At 38.7% G+C, this 21,407-nt stretch overlaps 1 protein-coding gene across 1 annotated transcript; it reads right to left on the bottom strand.

The window, feature by feature from the left end:
- Positions 1-6,224: 6,224 nt before the first annotated feature.
- Positions 6,225-8,759, bottom strand: LOC118910299 (actin-related protein 3-like). The gene is given in 2 exon segments (XM_036881347.2): positions 6,225-8,447; positions 8,450-8,759. Coding segments are annotated over 2 exon segments (1,254 nt in total). The 5' UTR covers positions 8,613-8,759; the 3' UTR covers positions 6,225-7,356.
- Between the last annotated feature and the right edge of the window lie 12,648 nt (positions 8,760-21,407).

The raw sequence follows: 21,407 nt of genomic DNA, 5'->3' as shown, positions 1-21,407 counted from the left end.
ATGGTTCATTTAATTGTAAGTTAATATAATTTAATCTTAATAATAGATATTTTTAACAACTGGCTCACAAAGTTCCTGAAAATTCAACATTTGGGTCTCCTGTGCTGGCATGAGCTGGCTCCAGCACACCATTAGTAAAAAGGGAGAGGGGGTAGTAGGTGGTGATTCTGATGAAGTAAAATACAACCATTTTAAGAATAGAAGACCATGCGAATTTTCAAAATGTTTTCAGTAACCACATTGGTGGTAATATTAGTATTATTCCAAGACAGTTGTGAGTATAATATGAGATAAAATAAGTAATTTTGGAATATATTAATTCTATCATTCTCTGCATTCTGCATTCTTGAGAGCCAGAATTCTCATACAGAAGAAAAGAAAAATAGATATAATAGAAAAGAGGTTACATAAGCTTGAGTTGGAATTGGAATTATCAATATAGATGAAATTAGAATTATCAGTATAGATGTAATATATATAAAGTGTATATATATATATATATATATATATATGTATGTATGTGTGTGTATATCTATTTTTTTTCTAGTTCTGTCCCCTGAACAGGCCTAAAAACAATGGTCAACCCAGTAACAATGAGTATTCTTTGTGTCCAGATTGTGGTATAACCTACAGTTCTCCTTACGATTCTCATTAAAAGAAACCAGAGTTTCTTAGAGAAATGTTCAGATCTAGGAGCTGGGCAAGAAAGAATAGAGTAAGCCTTGAACATCCTGTATTACTAGATAGAAAACTATCAAATACTGTTAAGATTACGTCAAATGTTTCATGGGCCAGCTTTAAAGGGCTCCTAAATGTCAAAGATGGGACAATTTGAGCTCAATAATGATAATAATCAAAATGGATCGAAGCCCATCAAAATATTTAAATTGGAAAGGTCATAATGAGTGAGTGTGTCTGTGTCTGTGCGTATAACCTTTGGAAAATGATAAAGAAACCATTATCTTGAAAACTGGTGAAGGGAGGAATCCAACATTTATCTTGCCTTTCCTATATGAATTGCATCTCTTGGTAACAAGAGTAGATGTGAATTAAATGTATTATTATAAAGGTAATTCAACAAATAAATGAATCTAAAATGGCAGAGTTTGAATATCACTATTTGGCAATTTCTGATTAGTAGCTATAAGCACTAAACATCAATGGCTGCTAAGTTCACAAAAAATAGATAATCAGAAACGATAAACATCTTATAGTTTGAACTTGAGTCTGATCCAGTCTTTGGATGCATCTGACCATTTGCATAAATTCTGAGGACAGGAAAAATCTTGGTTTGTACCAGGAATATGCAGTTAGCACAGTCCACTCTGTGGGAAACTCTGCAGGCCAAGTGGTTTTTTAGCTGGAAAAACACAAGGAAATGAAAGGGAAAGATGAAGAACTTACAGAATAAAAGATACTTAAAAGACATAAATTTTCTTTAAAACAAGCCAGACTAACTGTTAGTAAGTAGGGATGCACATTTGGGCAACAGAACTATTTGGAGAAAGGGAAGGAGTATTTTAAAAGCCAGATTGTGGTTCTTGATGTTGGATGAGAAAGGGTTGTAGCTGGGATAGGACACATGGAGGCAGCTTCTGGAGCTGCTGGCAAGATGCTTCTTGACCAGGGTGGTGTTTGCCTTATGATAATTTCTGGAGTATATTATACATTTGTTTCATATGATTTTTCTGTCTTCACATTCTATCTTACAATAAAAGGATTCTAAAAGATTATTTCCAGACTGGGTTTTGGCTTGCACCAATGTTCTCATCCATTCCACCTGCAAACCACGCCTCCTTTGATGTTTTCCTCCTGTCAGCTAATTGTAGGGAATATCTACTAGGCCACCAATGTGGGCTGAGGAAGAGGCGTTGGTGCAACAGAGGCAGGTGAATGGGGGACTGGGCAACATGATTGTGTTACTTATCTGTGTCCTGTGGATCTGGTCAGTCCTCCCTGGCCCTTGACTGATTTACTACTGTATACAGGTCCTGATAAAAGCTCTGCTCACAGAGTCACTTGTCCCATTCATTGTCAGGTGCTCTGTCTCTACCAAGGCCCAATAGCAAGTCAGAAACTGCTTTTCAAATGATGTGTAATTCTCCACTGTTGTTCCAGAACACTGGAGGTCTGCAATCCAGTTCTCCTATTTCAGACTTGCCAGAGATTAGAGTGCATCCTTAACTGCCTTAGACACCACTGTCACATGGAATTTACTAGGTCATAACCTTTGTGTCGAGGCTGCTTGTAGCACAGCCTAAGTCTGCTGCAGATCTCTCTCTTACTTTGGATGTCATTCAAAACTGGCAGTGTTTGGAGTCATCTGAGCAATGTGTTGGGTTCCCAAATGTGCACACTATCTACAAAATCTGAAGAGAGCTATTTATTATTCATTGTGCCTTTCTTAGTAGTAGGAGGTGCAGGGTTCAGTATACTGTTCTTTATCTTGGATAGTATATCTCAGCATGACCCAGGCCACCCAGTCTCACTCAGTATGATAACTTCATTAATGGGGCAGGTCTGTGAATCACTTCATGGTCTTCTCTACTTTCTGATGCATATGCTTCCTATCAGAGCTTTTACATATTTGTCGTCCCACCCTATTCCCTCAATTCCCCAGGCTGATTAACAAGATGTCATCAGTATAACTGACCAGCATAATGTTCTATGAAATGTCCAGACAATCAAAGTCCCTTTGGACTATAGTGTAACAGAGCTCAGGAGAATTAATATAACCCTGGGACAAGACCATAAGTGGGTGTTGATGTCTGTTGCAAATGAATGTGAATTGCTTCTGATCTTTCTTTCCTGGTAAGGATTTATTTAAAAGATTGCTTTTGCCAGATTAATAACTGCATATTATATGCCCACATTTGTCAGTTTGTCTGTTCCATTAAACATAGCTCATCAAAATCATAGCACAACAGCTGTGATTAGAGCTATCACTTGGTTAAGTTTATAGCAGTTCACTTTATTGCTATGAGCTATATGATTTTTTATAGGACTGTACCTGTACATTAAAAAGAGATATGATGAGAGCCACCCTCCCTCCTTTACATTTTAGGGATATCACTACTCTGTGACATTTCCCACAAGATATAGTATTACTTCTAATTTCTAATCAGTTATTCTGCATCTTAATTTTCAAGTTATATGTATACTCTATTGATGTTCCTATGAACATAATTTATACCAGACTGTAACCACTAATAAGCTTCTAAATTTTCTGCCATACTGCAAGATTTAAAAATATTTTATAAAATTAAAGATACAGTTTAAATTTATTGATTGGTTTACTGTGAAAATTGAATACACCTGTAGGAAAAATGGAAGTTTCTATGGCTAGGATCCTCACTTGTCCCTAAACTACTTGATGATGTAATTGGCCTACTGCTAAGCTAATGCTTATACATTCATTGGCAATGGGCCATTATTGTCGGTGTTACTATATATAAAGACCTCCACCCAGTGCTTCCCCTAGAAGCAGAGATGGAGGAGGATTGTGAACATCCCAGAGACAGATGTGATTCCAGCACTTGGCCTGCCACCATGAGAATAAAGCTTGATATAAACCCTTTTATCCCTAACCTTCTGTTGTTACTTGGTCTCACCGAATCCAGAGTGAACTTGCCCAGTGGCAATCCCCTTCAGATGTGACAATACCATAGTCAACAATTCTAGAAGAGTTTTGGGGGCACTGTGAATAATTTTTCTCTTTTGCCACATATTTTGATTGTGTATAGTCAGGATTCTCCTGAGAAGCAGAACCAATAGACTTTACATAGGAAGAGATTTATTATGAGGAATTGGCTCCTGCAATGAGGAAAGCTAAGAAGTCTCACCATTTGCCATTTGCAGATTGGAGACCTAGAAAAGCTAGTGGTGTCAAGACCAAAGGCCTTGACAACCTGGGAAGCAGATGATGTAAATCCCAGCACAAAGGCAGGAAAGGCAGGTTCAGTAAGCAAGCAGGAAGTAAAAAGGGGCAAAATATCCTTCCTCCTCTTTTTTTTCATTCAGGCCCTCAAAGGATTGCATGATGCTCACCCACACTGGGAAAGGCAATGTACTTTTCTGAGTCCAGGTACTCAAGTGCCAATCTCACTTGGAAACAGCCTCACAGACACACCCAGAAATAATGTTTATTCTGGGCACCCCTTGGCTCAGTTGACACATGAAACTAATCATCACAGGTAGATAACTGTCTTTTCTTCTTTCTTTTTTTTCATCCCTGTAACTTTTTTTTAAATTAAGGGATCATTGATATATAATCTTACGAAGTTTTCACGGGAGCAACGTTGTGGTTACAACACTCACCCATATTATCGAGTGCCCGCCTACACCCCACCACAGTCAGTGTCCATCAGCATAGTAAGATGCCACAGAGTCACTACCTGTCTTCTCTGTGCTACCGTCTTCCCTGTGACCCCCAACACACCATGTGTGCCAACCTTAACGCCCCTCAGTCCCCTTCTCCCTCCCTCCCCACTCACCCTCCCTAACCCCTCCCATCTGGCAACTGCTAGTTGCTTCTTGGAGTCTGTGAGTCTGCTGCTGTTCTGTTCCTTTAGGCCTTCTTTGTTGTTACACTCCACAGATGAGTGAAATCATTTGGTACTTGTCTTTCTCCTCCTGGCTTATTTCACTGAGCATAATACCCTCTAGCACCATCCATGTTGCAAATAATAGGATTTGCTTTCTTCTTATGGCTAAGTAATATTCCACTGTGTATATGTACCACATCTTCTTTATTCATTCATCTACTGATGGACACTTAGGTTGCTTCCATATCTTGGCAATTGTAAATAGTACTGTGATAAACACAGGAGTGCGTATGTCTTTTTGAATCTGGTATCTTGTTTTCTTTGGGTAAATTCCTAGGAATGTAATTCCTGGGTCAAATGGTAGTTCTATTTTTAGTTTTTTGAGGAACCTCTATATTGCTTTCCACAATGGTTGAACTAATTCACATTCCCACCAACAGTGTAGGAGGGTTCCCCTTTCTCTGCATCCTTGCCAGCATTTGTTGTTTCTTGACTTTTCGATGTTGTCCATCCTAACTGGTGTGAGGTGATGTCTCACTGTGGTTTTAATTTGTATTTCCCTGATAATTATTGATGTGGAGCATCTTTTCATGTGCCTATTGGCTATCTGAATCTCTTTGAAGAAGCGTCTGTTCATATCCTCTGCCCATTTTTAATCGGATTCTTTGCTTTTTGGGTGTTGAGATGTGTGAGTTCTTTATATGTTTTGGATGTTAAACCCTTGTCAGGTATATCATTTTCGAATATATTCTCCCATAGTGCAGGGTACCTTTTTGTTCTACTGATGGTGTCCTTTGCTGTACAGAAGCTTTTTAATTTGAAGTAGTCCCACTTGTTCATTTTTGCTTTTGTTTCCCTTGCCTGAGGAGATGCGTTTAGAAAAAAATTGCTCATGTTTACATTCAAGAGATTTTTGCCTATATTTTCTTCTAAGAGTTTTATGGTTTCATGACTTACATTCAGGTCTCTTCTTCTTCTTTGACAATATTTTAATAGTTTCCATGTGACAATTTTAAGTTTGAGAAGTTTTAAGCTTCCATTTGTAAGTATATTAGTAGAAATTGAGATCCATTAGTTTATTTGGGTTTTATACATTTATTAAAATCTTATTTAAAAAATTATTACTAGCTCTTGTACACAATTTTTCTTTTTATAAATTTTGTTATCATTAATCTACTATTACATGAAGAACATTATGTTTACTAGGCTCTCCCCTACCCCAAGTACCCCCCCACACACCCCATTACAGTCACTGTCCATCAGTGTAATAAGATGCTATAGAATCACTACTCATCTTCTCTGTGTTGCAAAGCCCTCCCCTTTCCCCCACCCCCCACATTACACATGCTAATCATAATACCCTCTTTCTTCTTCCCCGCCCTTATCCCTCCCTTCTCTCCCATTCTCCCCAGTCTCTTACCCTTTGGTAACTGTTAGTCCATTCTTGGGTTCTGTGATTCTGCTGCTGTTTTGTTCCTTCAGTTTTTCTTTTGTTCTTATACTCCACAGATGAGTGAAATCATCTGGTATTTGTCTTTCTCTGCTTGGCTTATTTCACTGAGCATAATACCCTTTAGCTCCATCCATGTTGTTGCAAATGGTAGGATTTGTTTTCTTCTTATGGCTGAATAATATTCCACTGTGTATATGTACCACATCTTCTTTTTTTTTTTTTTGTAATTCAGTTTTAATTTATTTTCATCACTTTTTCTTCATGATCCAGATATTTTAAAATGCAAAGAAAATGAACTTTCCATGATATGTCAGGGACTGGCACTAAAAAAATTTTCAGACTGAAAATGAGTTATACAAATGAAAGTAACAAATGGAGGTCCAGTTATCAAAATGAAAGCACTCAACATATTAAAAGTTCACAATTATTTGTTTAAAAGCACATAAAAAAGTCAGCTTGCTAACCAATTTGTGATTTTAAAGAACTATTGCAGAGGTTTGAAGAAAAAAGATTAGTTAACTTATAGAGAGATTAAAGAGCTTGAAACAAGTATTTAAAGAAATTTGTGTCTTTATTAGAATGGTGTTAGGCTTTAAATATACCAATTTTGGTAATCAAATTATTTGTTTTTTAATAAGAAATGACACTACAGAACTGCAATACTGGTCCAACAGCCTTGTCTTTACTTTTCCTTTCAAGCGAGAAACAGAATGTGAGTAATCAGAAAGCACAAGCAGGCAACAGTTAATCCAAGATACTAGCTTCTTAGTTCCAAAAAGCACTTGCAAAGAAAACCACTGGGAGGTGCTCAGGGAGCTGGGAGATGGAAGCAATTCATAATAACTGGAATCCCATGAGTGCTGTGTTTATGCCAAGTCTCTTGAGGCTATTTTTTAAATTTATCCTTTACTTGGTCACCTTTTTTTCCCTCAAATACTAGTTTTTCTTCAACTTTTTTTCCTCAAAGTATAAAAAGTATGAAATATAAACAAGCTCTTGCACTGTACACTTAGAAGTGTACAATTCAAGCATTATAGAGCTATCTACATACTGATAAATCCCATCAAATCTTGGATAATTCAATAATATACAAAATATCAGGGCACAGAAAGAACTAAAACCCACTTCTTTTTGTTACACATAAGATTAAAATATTCAGTCTAAAGAAAAACAATCATTTTGGCTCTCCTCTAACATTTGCATGTTGATACACTTATTAAAATATTCCTGTATAATTATGTTTGGTCTTATTATTTCAAGTCAGGTTTAAAACCTCAAAACCAGCCATCCAGACAAACAAGTAATCAGAAAGACTATTTCTTCCCCACCTCCCTAACCCCATTAGCTATGAAGTCAATTTTACGACATGACTCCAAACACTGGATTGTGACGACAAATGCTAGGTCCAATTTCTTCATAATCCTTTTTGGTGTGGCATACTTGGTAGAACTCAGGCGTGGAAGCCAGCATCGATCCTCCAAACCAAACTGCATATTGCTGCATGTGGTGTATAATGACTTGTACATCAATAGGTTTTGGCTTCAATCTACCACCACTCAATTCTTCACTTAATTTCAGCCTGGCATCTACAGTTCTTTTCAGATCTCTCTGCAAGCGACGTCCAAAGTCCCTGAACATGGTTGAACCTCCAGAGAGGACAATATTCTTGTAGAGAGGGCGTCTGACATCAATAGGACAATTCTGAATTACTTCATCTACAACTTCTGAGATAGGTTGAGTAAAGTCTGGATTAGCAAACTCTGGATGAAAAAATATTTCAGGTCCCAAGAATCTTTCATAACCAACATCAATGGAAAATTCTTTCTTTGAGATGGCATTGATTCCAGTGTACTGTTTAATCCACTTTGATCCATCTGTGTCATACTTATTAAATTCTTTTACTAAATCTGGGCAGACATAACTATAGCGCTCCTTTACTGCCTTAGCAGTTTCCAAGGATTGCTCTGGAGGGATTCCTACTTCTCGGTCTCTCAGCAATTGCTGAATAAAATATGTTATATATCGTCCTGCAATTGGAATGTGCTTGATACAGCTGCCAATCACATACCCTTCAGCCACAGGAATGACATGAGTGACACCATCTCCACTGTCTACTACCGTACCAGTCAATGTCCGTTCTCCTACTTGTCTTGAGGTCCAGGATGCAGCTAAGGCAAGAACAGCCTGCACAGCAATGTACAAGCCGGGAACATTGAAGGACTCAAACATTATTTCAGCAGTATATTCCCTGTTTTCTGGAGTATTTAGTGGAGGTTCAGTCAAAAGAAAATAATGATCTTCAGGTTCTGCCCTTAAATATTTAAAGATCACCTGCTCCATAAACCTTTCCATCAAGTCCCAATCTTCAACTATACCATGGCCGATTGGCCACTTTGTTGCATATGTAGGTTTTTCTATTGCTTCATCACCAATGAAGAAGTCTAGGTCATAACACCTTTCATCACCCTCCTTTGAGCTTGATCACCCACTTTTGCTGACTCCTTAATAGCAATGCAGGAAGGGATGATAAACTGTGGTTCTGTATTTCCAGCATATCCTAGTTTTGTGTACCCTGTGCCACAGTCCACCACACAGGCCGGCAGCCGTCCCGCCATCTTCCTCCTCGCCTGCTGCTGCCGCCGCTGCCGTCTGCTCCGTGCTGAATGGGGCCAGGGGTTGGTGGCGGGAGATAGAAGCTATCTGACCATCCACAGCCGGGCCTCCCTCTCTGTCCGTGGGGGAGCCGGGACGCCGAAGCAGTCGTACCACATCTTCTTTATCCATTCATCTAGTGATGGACACTTAGGTTGCTTCCAATTCTTGGCTATTGTAAATAGTGCTGCGATAAACATGGGGGTGCATCTGTCTTTTTCAAACTGGAGTGCTGCATTCTTAGGGTAAATTCCTAAGAGTGGAATTCCTGGGTCAAATGGTAAGTCTATTTTGAGCATTTTGAGGAACCTCCATACTGCTTTCCACAATGGTTGAACTAATTTACATTCCCACCAGCAGTGTAGGAGGGTTCCACTTTCTCCACAACCCCGCCAGCATTTGTTGTTTGTCTTTTGGATGGCAGCCATCCTTACTGGTGTGAGGTGGTATCACATTGTAGTTTTTTTTTTTTTAGGTAATTATTTTTTATTGAAGGGTAGTTGACACACAGTATTACATTAGTTTCAGGTGTACAACACAGTGATTCAACATTTATATACATGATAATTCTAGGTACCAGCTATCACCATACCAAGTTGTTACAATATTTTGACTATATTTTTTATACTATACATTACATCCTGGTTACTTATTTATTTTACAATTGGAAGTGTGTATTATTTTTTATTTTATTTATTTATTTTTTTTGTGAGGGCATCTCTCATATTTATTGATCAAATGGTTGTTAACAACAATAAAATTGTGTATAGGGGGGTCAATGCTCAATGCACAATCATTAATGCACCCCAAGCCTAATTTTCATCAGTCTCCAATCTTCTGAAGCATAATGAAAAAGTTCTTACATGGAGAACAAATTTTTACGTAGTGAATAAGTTACATGGTGAACATTACAAGGGCAGTCATTACATAAACTTTCGGTTTTGCTCATGCATTATGAACTACAAACAGTCAGTTCAAATATGAATACTCATTTGACTTTTATACTTGATTTATATGTGGATACCACATTTCTCTCTTTATTATTATTATTTTTAATAAAATGCTGAAGTGGTAGGTAGATACAAGATAAAGATAGAAAACATAGTTTAGTGTTGTAAGAGAGCAAATGTAGATGAGAAGGTGTGTGCCTGTAGACTGTGTGTTAATCCAAGCTAAACAAGGGCAATAAAACATCCACGTATGCAGAAGATTTCTCTCAGAACGGGGGTGGTGAGGTTCTAAGCCTCACCTCTGTTGATCCCCATTTTCTCACCTGATGGCCCCCCTGCGACTGTGCCTGTCTTAGATTGTTCCTCCCTTGAGGAGTCTTACCCATCTCTGGCTAACCAGTCATCTTCCGGGGCCATACAGGGAAATGTTAAGTTGGTAAGTGAGAGAGAGCCTTATTGTTTGAAAAGGTTAGCTTTTTACTTTTTTGCATATTTATGCCCCTGTGGCTTCTATGACCAGCATTTGTCTTGAGGTATCTTTACCACTTGGAAGAATAATGATACTCGGTAAATTTGATATGAGGCACAAATTCGATTTAAGGGTTGTAATTAGGAAGGAAGAAGAAAAGCTATAGAAGTAGCAGGCGGAAGAAAACATGGGAAGATAGATTATTTCTTTGACATATCTTCTTGTAGAGTAACTTCAGCATGTATAGGTTTTAAGCTACTACTTAAATTGTGCACACACATTAACATAATAGGAGTACAGTTATGTAACCAAAGCATACCTGTTATTACCAGTCATCTCCGGTGAAACCAAGAAAACCAGTTAGGCACCTTAGGCATTTGTGAAAACGTATCTATGATATGGTGGATATTGTCCAACTGAACTTGAACAGTCCGAGAGAAATCAGACAAATTAAAACAACCCATTCCTGGGGACTGTTCACATCCCATATGTTCTTTTAACAGTAAGTAGTCTGTAGTTGTAAGATTTTGGAGCGCTGCAATTTGCACTTCTCCTAATTCTTGGTTGAGTTTCAACAGTATAGATCCAGTCAAATTTGTTGTTTTACTGTATGCACAGGCCAGCTTAGATATCTCATTCTTTCCCATGGCAAGTCCAGGAGCTGGTGGGATGAGTGCATCTACAGCTGTAGCAGTGCGTGGATCTTTGTTGGGGTTTTTTGATGATCATCTTCTGGCATGAGTCTTCCCGAGAGTGCTGATGTTGGAAGTTCTTTTTCATATCGTAAAGATATGTTCTTTTTCGGGGTATGTTAGTTCATTTTCGGGGTAGCCAAATTGGGCTTTGATCCTCTGTATAAACACAAACAGACCCTTTGCCTACACTTTTATATGCCCTTTATATCATTGTGGATAACTCATTGGAGGTCACCACACAGGAACTGCTTTTTTTTTTATCATTAATCTACACTTACATGATGAATATTTTGTTTACTAGGCTCTCCCCTATACCAGGTTCCCCCTATATACCCCTTTACAGTCACTGTCCATCAGCGTAGCAAAATGTTGTAGAATCACTACTTGTCTTCTCTGTGTTGTACTGCCTTCCCCTTTCTCCCACCCCCCCATGCATGCTAATCTTAATACCCCTCTTTTTGTCCCCCACTTATCCCTCCCTACCCACCCATCCTCCCCAGTCCCTTTCCCTTTGGTACCTGTTAGTCCATTCTTGAGTTCTGTGATTCTGCTGCTGTTTTGTTCCTTCAGTTTTTCCTTTGTTCTTATCCTCCACAGATGAGTGAAATCATTTGGTATTTCTCTTTCTCCGCTTGGCTTGTTTTGCTGAGCATAATACCCTCTAGCTCCATCCATGTTGTTGCAAATGGTAGGATTTGTTTTCTTCTTATGGCTGAATAATATTCCATTGTGTATATGTACCACATCTTCTTTATCCATTCATCTATTGATGGACATTTAGGTTGCTTCCAATTCTTGGCTATTGTAAATAGTGCTGCGATAAACATAGGGGTGCACTGATCTTTCTCATACTTGATTGCTGCATTCTTAGGGTAAATTCCTAGGAGTGGAATTCCTGGGTCAAATGGTAAGTCTATTTTGAGCATTTTGAGGAACCTCCATAGTGCTTTCCACAATGGTTGAACTAATTTACATTCCCACCAGCAGTGTAGGAGGGTTCCCCTTTCTCCACAGCCTCGCCAACATTTGTTGTTCTCTGTCTTTTGGATGGCAGCCATCCTTACTGGTGTGAGGTGATACCTCACTGTAGTTTTAATTTGCATTTGTCTGATAATTAGCGATGTGGAGCATCTTTTCATGTGTCTGTTGGCCATCTGTATTTCTTTTTTGGAGAACTGTCTGTTCAGTTCGTCTGCCCATTTTTTAATTGGGTTATTTGTTTTTTGTTTGTTGAGGCGTGTGAGCTCTTTATATATTCTGGACGTCAAGCCTTTATCGGATGTGTCATTTTCAAATATATTCTCCCATACTGTAGGGATCCTTTTTGTTCTATTGATGGTGTCTTTTGCTGTACAGAAGCTTTTCAGCTTAATATAGTCCCACTTACTCATTTTTGCTGTTGTTTTCCTTGCCCGGGGAGATATGTTCAAGAAGAGGTCACTCATGTTTATGTCTAAGAGGTTTTCGCCTATGTTTTCTTCCAAGAGTTTAATGGTTTCATGACTTACATTCAGGTCTTTGATCCATTTTGAGTTTACTTTTGTATATGGGGTTAGACAATGGTCCAGTTTCATTCTCCTACATGTAGCTGTCCAGTTTTGCCAGCACCATCTGTTGAAGAGACTGTCATTTCGCCATTGTATGTCCATGGCTCCTTTATCAAATATTAATTGACCACATATGTCTGGGTTAATGTCTGGATTCTCTAGTCTGTTCCATTGGTCTGTGGCTCTGCTCTTGTGCCAGTACCAAATTGTCTTGATTACTATGGCTTTATAGTAGAGCTTGAAGTTGGGGAGTGAGATCCCCCCTACTTTATTCTTCTTTCTCAGGATTGCTTTGGCTATTCGGGGTCTTTGGTGTTTCCATATGAATTTTTGAATTATTTGTTCCAGTTCATTGAAGAATGTTGCTGGTAGTTTCATAAGGATTGCATCAAATCTATATATTGCTTTGGGCAGGATGGCCATTTTGATGATATTAATTCTTCCTAGCCACGAGATTGGGATGAGTTTGCATCTGTTAGTGTCCCCTTTAATTTCTCTCAAGAGTGACTTGTAGTTTTCAGAGTATAAGTCTTTCACTTCTTTGGTTAGGTTTATTCCAAGGTATTTTATTTTTTTTGATGCAATTGTGAATGGAGTTGTTTTCCTGATTTCTCTTTCTCTTGGTTCATTGTTAGTATATAGGAAAGCCACAGATTTTTGTGTGTTGATTTTGTATCCTGCAACTTTGCTGTATTCCGATATCAGTTCTAGTAGTTTTGGGGTGGAGTCTTTAGGGTTTTTTATGTACAGTATCATGTCATCTGAAAATAGTGACAGTTTAACTTCTTCTTTACCAATCTGGATTCCTTGTATTTTTTTGTTTTGTCTGATTGCTGTGGCTAGGACCTCCAGTACTATGTTAAATAACAGTGGGGAGAGTGGGCATCCCTGTCTAGTTCCCGATCTCAGAGGAAATACTTTCAGCTTCTCGCTGTTCAATATAATGTTGGCTGTGGGTTTATCATAGATGGCCTTTATTATGTTGAGGTACTTGCCCTCTATTCCCATTTTTTGAGAGTTTTTATCATGAATGGATGTTGAACTTTGTCAAATGCTTTTTCAGCATCTATGGAGATGATCATGTGGTTTTTGTCTGTCTTTTTGTTGATGTGGTGGATGATGTTGATGGACTTTCGAATGTTGTGCCATTTTTGCATCCCTGGGGTGAATCCCACTTGGTCATGGTGTAAAATCCTTTTGATATATTTTTAAATTCGGTTTGCTAATATTTTGTTGAGTATTTTTGCATCTACATTCATCAGGGATATTGGTCTGTAGTTTTCTTTTTTGGTGGGGTCTTTTCCTGGTTTTTGTATTAGGGTGATGTTAGCTTCATAGAATGAGTTTGGTAGTATCCCCTCCTCTTCTATTTTTTTGGAAAACTTTAAGGAGAATGGGTATTATGTCTTCCCTGTATGTCTGATAAAATTCCGAGGTAAATCCATCTGGCCCGGGGTTTTGTTCTTTGGTAGTTTTTTGATTACCGCTTCAATTTTGTTGCTGGTAATTGGTCTGTTTAGATTTTCTGTTTCTTTTTGGGTCAGTCTTGGAAGGTTGTATTTTTCTAGGAAGTTGTCCATTTCTCCTAGGTTTCCCAGCTTGTTAGCATATAGGTTTTCATAGTACTCTCTAATAATTCTTTGTATTTCTGTGGGGTCCGTCGTGATTTTTCCTTTCTTGTTTCTGATACTGTTGATTTGTGTTGACTCTCTTTTCCTCTTAATAAGTCTGGCTAGAGGCTTATCTATTTTGTTTATTTTCTCGAAGAACCAGCTCTTGGTTTCTTTGATTTTTGCTATTGTTTTATTCTTCTCGATTTTATTTATTTCTGCTCTCATCTTTATTATGTCCCTCCTTCTGCTGACATTAGGCCTCATTTGTTCTTCTTTTTCCAATTTTGAGAATTGTGACATTAGACCATTCATTTGGGATTGTTCTTCCTTTTTTAAATATGCTTGGATTTATATATACTTTCCTCTTAAGACTGCTTTTGCTGTGTCCCATGGAAGTTGGGGCTTAGTGTTGTTGTTGTTGTTTGTTTCCATATATTGCTGGATCTCCATTTTGATTCAGTCATTGATCCATTGATTATTTAGGAGCGTGTTGTTAAGCCTCCATGTGTTTGTGAGCCTCTTTGCTTTCTTTGTACAGTTTATTTCTAGTTTTATGCCTTTGTGGTCTGAAAAGATGGTTGGTAGGATTTCAATCTTTTATAATTTCCTGAAGCTCTTTTTGTGGCCTAGTATGTGGTCTATTATGGAGAATGTTCCATGTGCACTTGAGAAGAATGTGTATCCTGTTGCTTTTGGATGTAGAGTTCTATAGATGTCTATTAGGTCCATCTGTTCTAGTGTGTTGTTCAGTGCCTCTGTGTCCTTACTTATTTTCTGTCTGGTGGATCTGTCCTTTGGAGTGAGTGGTGTGTTGAAGTCTCATAGAATGAATGCATTGCATTCCATTTCCTCCTTTAGTTCTGTTAGTATTTGTTTCAGGTATGTTGGTGCTCCTGTATTGGGTGCATATATATTTATAATGGTTATATCCTCTTGTTGGACTGAGCCCTTTATCATTATGTAATATCCTTCTTTGCCTTTTGTTACTTTCTTTATTTTGAAGTCTGTTTTTTCTGATACCAGAATTGCAACACCTCCTTTCTTCTCTCTGTTGTTTGCATGAAATATCTTTTTCCATCCCTTGACTTTAAGTCTGTGCATGTCTTTGGGTTTGAGGTGAGTCTCTTGTAAGCAGTATATGGATGGATCTTGCTTTTTTATCCATTCTATTACTCTGTGTCTTTTGATTGGTGCATTCAGTCCATTTACATTTATGGCGATTATTAAAAGGTATGAATTTATTGCCATTGCAGTCTTTAAGTTTATGGTTACCAAAGGTTCAGGGTTAACTTCTTTACTATCTTACTGTCTAACTTAACTCGCTTGTTGAGCTATTATAAACGCGGTCTGATGATTCTTTATTTCTCTCCTTTTCTTATTCCTCCTCCTCCCTTCTTCATATGTTGGGTGTTTTGTTCTGTGCTCTTTTTAGGAGTGCTCCCATCTAGAGCAGTCCCTGTAGGATGCCCTGAAGAAGTGGTTTGTGGGAGGCAAATTCCCTCAACTTTTGCTTGTCTTGGAATTGTTTAATCCCTCCTTCACATTTAAATGATTTTCGTGCTGGATACAGTAGTCTTGGTTCGAGGCCCTTCTGTTTCATTGCATTAAATATATCATGCCGTTCTCTTCTGCACTGTAGGGTTTCTGTTGAGAAGTCTGATGATAGCCTGATGGGTTTTCCTTTGTAGGCAACCTTTTTTTTCTCTGTGGCTGCCTTTAATACTTTGTCCTTATCTTTGATCTTTGCCATTTTAATTATTATGTGTCTTGGTGTTGCCCTCCTTGGATCCCTTGTCATGGGAGTTCTGTGTACCTCTGTGGTCTGAGAGACCATTTCTTCCCCTAGTTTAGGGAAGTTTTCAGCAATTATTTCTTCAAAGACACTTTCTGTCCCTTTTTCTCTCTCTTCTTCTTCTGGTACCCCTATAATGCGTATATTGTTCAGTTTCGATTGGTCACTCAGCTCTCTTAAAATTCTTTCATTCCTGGAGATCCTTTTATCTCTCTCTGCATCAGCTTCTCTGCGTTCCTGTTCTCTGTTTTCTAGTCCATTAATGGTCTCTTGCATCTCGTCCATTCTGTTTTGAAGTCCTTCCAGAGCTTGTTTTATTTCTGTATTCTCCTTCCTTAGTTCTTGCATATTTCTCTGCAAGTCCATCAGCATGGTTATGACTTTTGTTTTGAATTCTTTTTCCAGAAGACTGGTTAAATCTATCTCCCCAGGTTCCTTCTCAGGGGAAGATGTAGCAGATGCCGAAGCTGTCTGGGTTAGTCTTGTCGGGATCATATTTTTTTCCTTTTCATGTTGACAGGTGCTATTGACTGTCAGCTGGGAGGGCCCAACTTTTCACTTGCTACTGGCCTTTCTTTACTGGGACAACTGCGACCCCTAGTGGCTTGTGTTGGGTAACTGCGTGTAGGCTGGGTCTTTGTGTCTTGCCCGGCCGAAGTGTAGGAATTTTCCTTTCTGTGGGCGTGGTTTGCCTTAAGCTGTTTCTCTGCTTTCGCAGCGCTCGGAGGGGTAATGGATGGGGGGGCTGTTTGGCTGTTTACCTCCATGAGGGGTCTCAGAGATGTTGCCCAGGGGGTTAGTGCGTCCGGTTTTCCTTGTAATTTCCAGCCCCTGGGCTGTGACCTGTGTTGTTTCCGTCCAGCTGTTACGTCCCTGTCCCTTTAAGACTTTCATAAAGCACTCACTTTTCTTTGTCACAGGGGCATCAGCTTCGGCACCCGCTCAGAGGTCTTGCTGCCTTATTTCCCTAGTTTCCAGCCCTCCACGCATGCACTGTGTCTGTGCTCTGGTGTGGGTGGCTGGGGCTGGGTGTTTAGGAGTCCTGGACTCCCTCTCCCTCCCGCCGGGAGCTTGGGGGAGGTGTGCTCGGGTCCCGCCGGGCCGGGGCTTGTATCTTACCCCTTCACCAGGCGCTGGGCTCTCACACGTGTGGATGTAGTCAGGCTGTTGTCCTGTGTCTTCTGGTCTCTCTTTTAGGATTAGTTGTATTTGTTGTATTTTCAAAAATATATATGTTTTTGGGAGGAGATTCCCACTGTCCTACTCATGCTGCCATGTTGGCTCTGCCTCTAGTTGATCCTCATTGTGGTTTTAATTTGCATTTCTCTGATAACTAGCAATGTGGAGCATCTTTTCATGTGTCTGTTGGCCATATGAATTTCTTCTTTGGAGAACTGTCTGTTCAGCTCCTCTGCCCATTTTTTAATTGGATTATTTGCTTTTTATTTGTTGAGGTGCATGAACTCTTTATATATTTTGGGTGTCAATCCTTTATCGGATCTGTCATTTACGAATATATTCTCCCATACTGTAGGGTACCTTTCTGTTCTATTGATGGTGTCCTTTGCCATACAGAAGCTTTTCAGCTTGATATAGTCCCACTTGTTCATTTTTGCTTTTGTTTTCCTTGCCCGGGGAGATATATTCATGAAGAAGTCACTAATGTTTATGTCCAAGAGATTTTTGCCTATGTTTTTTTCTAAGAGTTTTATGGTTTCATGACTTACATTCAGGTCTTTGATCCATTTTGAATTTACTTTTGTGTATGGGGTTAGACAATGGTCCAGTTTCATTCTCCTACATGTAGCTGTCCAGTTTTGCCAGCACCATCTGTTGAAGAGACTGTCATTTTCCCATTGTATGTCCATGGCTCCTTTATCGAATATTAATTGACCATATATGTTTGGGTTACTGTCTGGAGTCTCTAATCTGTTCCACTGGTCTGTGGCTCTGTTCTTGTGCCAGTACCAAATTGTCTTGAATACTATGGTTTTATAGTAGAGCTTGAAGTTGGGGAGTGAGATCCCCGCCACTTCGTACTTCTTTCTCAGGATTGCTTTGGCTATTCGGCGTGTTTGGTGTTTCTGTATGAATTTTTGAACTATTTGTTCCAGTTCGTTGAAGAATATTGTTGGTAATTTGATAGGGATTGCATCAAATGTGTATATTGCTTTGGGCAGGATGGCCATTTTGACGATATTAATTCTTCCTGGCCAAGAGCATGGGATTAGTTTCCATTTGTTAATGTCCTCTTTAATTTCTCTCCAGAGTGTCTTATAGTTTTCAGGGTATAGGTCTTTCATTTCTTTGGTTAAGTTTATTCCTAGGTATTTTATTCTTTTTGATGCAACTGTGAATGGAATTGTTTTCCTGATTTCTCTTTCTATTGGCTCATTGTTAGTGTATAGGAAAGCCACAGATTTCTGTGTGTTGATTTTGTATCCTGCAACTTTGCTGTATTCCGATATCAGTTCTAGTAGTTTTGGAGTGGAGTCTTTGGGGTTTTTTACGTACAATATCATGTCATCTGCAAATAGTGACAGTTTAACTTCTTCTTTACCAAACTGGATTCCTTGTATTTCTTTGTTTTGTCTAATTGCCATGGCTAGGACCTCCAGTACTATGTTAAATAACCATGGGGAGTGTGGGCATCCCTGTCTTGTTCCTGATCTCAGAGGAAAAGCTTTCAGCTTCTCGCTGTTCAGTATTATGTTGGCTGTGGGTTTATTGTATATGGCCTTTATAATGTTGAAGTACTTGCCCTCTATACCCATTTTGCTGAGAGTTTTTGTCATGAATGGATGTTGAATTTTGTTGAATGCTTTTTCAGCATCTGTGGAGATGATAATGTGGTTTTTGTCTTTCTTTTTGTTTATGTGGTGGATGATGTTGATGGATTTTTGAATGTTGTACCATCCTTGCATCCCTGGGATGAATCCCACTTGGTCATGGTGTATGATCCTTTTGATATATTTTTGAATTTGGTTTGCTAATATTGTATTGAGTATTTTTGTATCTATGTTCATCAGGGTTATTGGTCTGTAATTTTCTTTTTGGTGGGGTCCTTGCCTGGTTTTGGTATTTGGGTGATGTTGGCTTCCTAGAATGAGTTTGGGAGTATTCCCTCCTCTTCTATTTTTTGGAAAACTTTCTAAGGAGAATGTGTATTATATCATCTCTGTATGTCTGATAAAATTCTGAGGTAAATCCATCTGGCCCGGGATTTTATCTCTTGAGTAGTTTTTTGATTGCCATTTGAATTTCATTGCTGGTGATTTGTTTGTTTAGATTTTGTGTTTCTTCCTTGGTCAGTCTTGGAAGGTTGTATTTTTCTAGGAAGTTGTCCATTAATGCTAGGTTTTCCAGCTTCTTAGCATATGGGTTTTCATAGTAGTCTCTAATAATTCTTTGTATTTCTGTTGGGTCCGTTGTGATGTTTCCTTTGTCATTTCTGATTCTGCTGATGTGTGTTGGTTCTCTTTTTCTCTTAATAAGTCTGCTTATCTATTTTGTTTATTTTCTCAAAGAACCAGCTCTTGGTTTCACTGATTTTTTCTATTGTTTTATTCTTCTCAATTTTGTTTATTTCTTCTCTGATCTTTATTATATCCCTCCTTCTGCTGACTTTAGACCTCATTTGTTTTTCTTTTTCCAATTTTGATAATTGTGATGTTAGACTATTCATTTGGGCTTGTTCTTCCTTCTTTAAATATGCCTGGATTGCTATATACCTTCCTCTTAAGACTGCTTTTGCTGTGTCCCACAGAAGTTGGGGCTTTGTGTTGTTGTTGTCATTTATTTCCATATATTGCTGGATCTCCATTTTAATTTGGTCGTTGATCCACTGACTATTTAGAGGCGTGTTGTTAAGCCTACATGTGTTTGTGAGCCTTTTTGCTTTCTTTGTACAATTTATTTCTAGTTTCATACCTTTGTGGTCTGAGAAGTTGGTTGGTAGGATTTCAATCTTTTGGAAATTAACGAGGCTCTTTTTGTGGCCTAGTATGTGGTCTATTATGGAGAATGTTCCATGTGCACTTGAGAAGAATGTGTATCCTGTTGCTTTTGGGTGTAGAGTTCTATAGATGTCTATTAGGTCCATCTGTTCTAGTGTGTTGTTCAGTGCCTCTGTGTCCTTACTTATTTTCTGTCTGGTGGATCTGTCCTTTGGAGTTAATGGTGTGTTGAAGTCTCCTAAAATGAATGCATTGCAGTGTATTTCCTCCTTTAGTTGTGTTAGTATTTGTTTCACATATGCTGGTACTCCTGTGTTGGGTGAATATACATTTATAATGGTTATATCCTCTTGTTGGACTGAGCCCTTTATCATTATGTAATGTCCTTCTTTATCTCTTGTTACTTTCTTTGTTTTGAAGTCTATTTTGTCTGATACTAGTACTGCAACACCTGCTTTTTTATCCCAATTGTTTGCATGAAATATCTTTTTCCATCCCTTGACTTTAAGTCTGTGCATGTCTTTGGGTTTGAGGTGAGTCTCTTGTAAGCAGCATATAGATGGGCCTTGTTTTTTTTAACCATTCAGTGTCTTTATGTCTTTTGATTGGTGCATTCAGTCCATTTACATTTAGGGTGATATCAACGGGTATGTACTTATTGCCATTTCAGGCTTTAGATTCGTGGTTACCAAAGGTTTCAGGTTACTTTCCTTACTATCTAAGAGTCTAACTTAACCCACTTAGTATGCTATTACAAACACAATCTAAAGGTTCTTTTCTATTTCTCCTCCTTTTTCTTCCTCCTTCATTCTTTATATATTAGGTATCAAATTCTGTACTTTTTGTCTATCCCTTGATTGACTTTGGGGATAGTCAATTTAATTTTGCATTTGCCTCGCAATCAGCTGCTCCACCCTCCCTACCGTGATTTTACTACCTCTGGTGACAGCTATCCAACCCTAGGAACACTTCCATCTATAGCGGTCCCTCCAAAATAGGCTGTAGAGATGGTTTGTGGGAGGTAAATTCTCTCAGCTTTTGCTTATCTGGAAATTGTTTAATCCCTCCTTCAAATTTAAATGATAATCTTTCCGGATAAAGTAATCTTGGTTCCAGGCCCTTCTGCTTCATGGCATTAAATACGTCATGCCACTCCCTTCTGGCCTCTAAGGTTTCTGCTGAGAAGTCTGATGTTAGTCTGATGGGCTTTCCTTTGTATGTGATCTTATTTCTGCCTCTGGCTGCTTTTATCTGTCTGTCCTTATCCTTGATCTATCCCATTTTAATTTCTATGTGTCTTGGTGTTGTCTTCCTTGGGTCCCTTGTGTTGAGAGATCTGTGGATCTCTATGGCCTGAGTGACTATCTCCTTCCCCAGACTGGGGAAGTTTTCAGCAACTACCTCCTCAAAGACACTTTCTATCCCTTTCTCTCTCTCTTCTTCTTCTCGTATCCCTATAATGAGAATATTGTTCCACTTGGATTGGCGACACCGTTCTTTCAATATTCTTTCATTTTTAGAGATCCTTTTTTCTCTCTGTTCCTCAGCTTCTTTGTATTCCTCTTCTCTAGTTTCTATTTCATTTATTGTCTCCTCCACCATATACAACCTGCTTTTAATACCCTCCATCATGTTCTTTAACGATTGGATCTCTGACCTGAATTCATTCCTGAGTTCTTGGATGTCTTTCTGTACCTCTATTAGGATGTTGATGATTTTTATTTTGAACTCCCTTT

This window comes from Manis pentadactyla, chromosome 11 (assembly GCF_030020395.1).
Source record: "Manis pentadactyla isolate mManPen7 chromosome 11, mManPen7.hap1, whole genome shotgun sequence".
Classification (NCBI taxonomy): domain Eukaryota; kingdom Metazoa; phylum Chordata; class Mammalia; order Pholidota; family Manidae; genus Manis; species Manis pentadactyla.
Note: the sequence above shows the minus strand (reverse complement) of the source record. Positions and strands in the feature narration are given on the sequence as shown.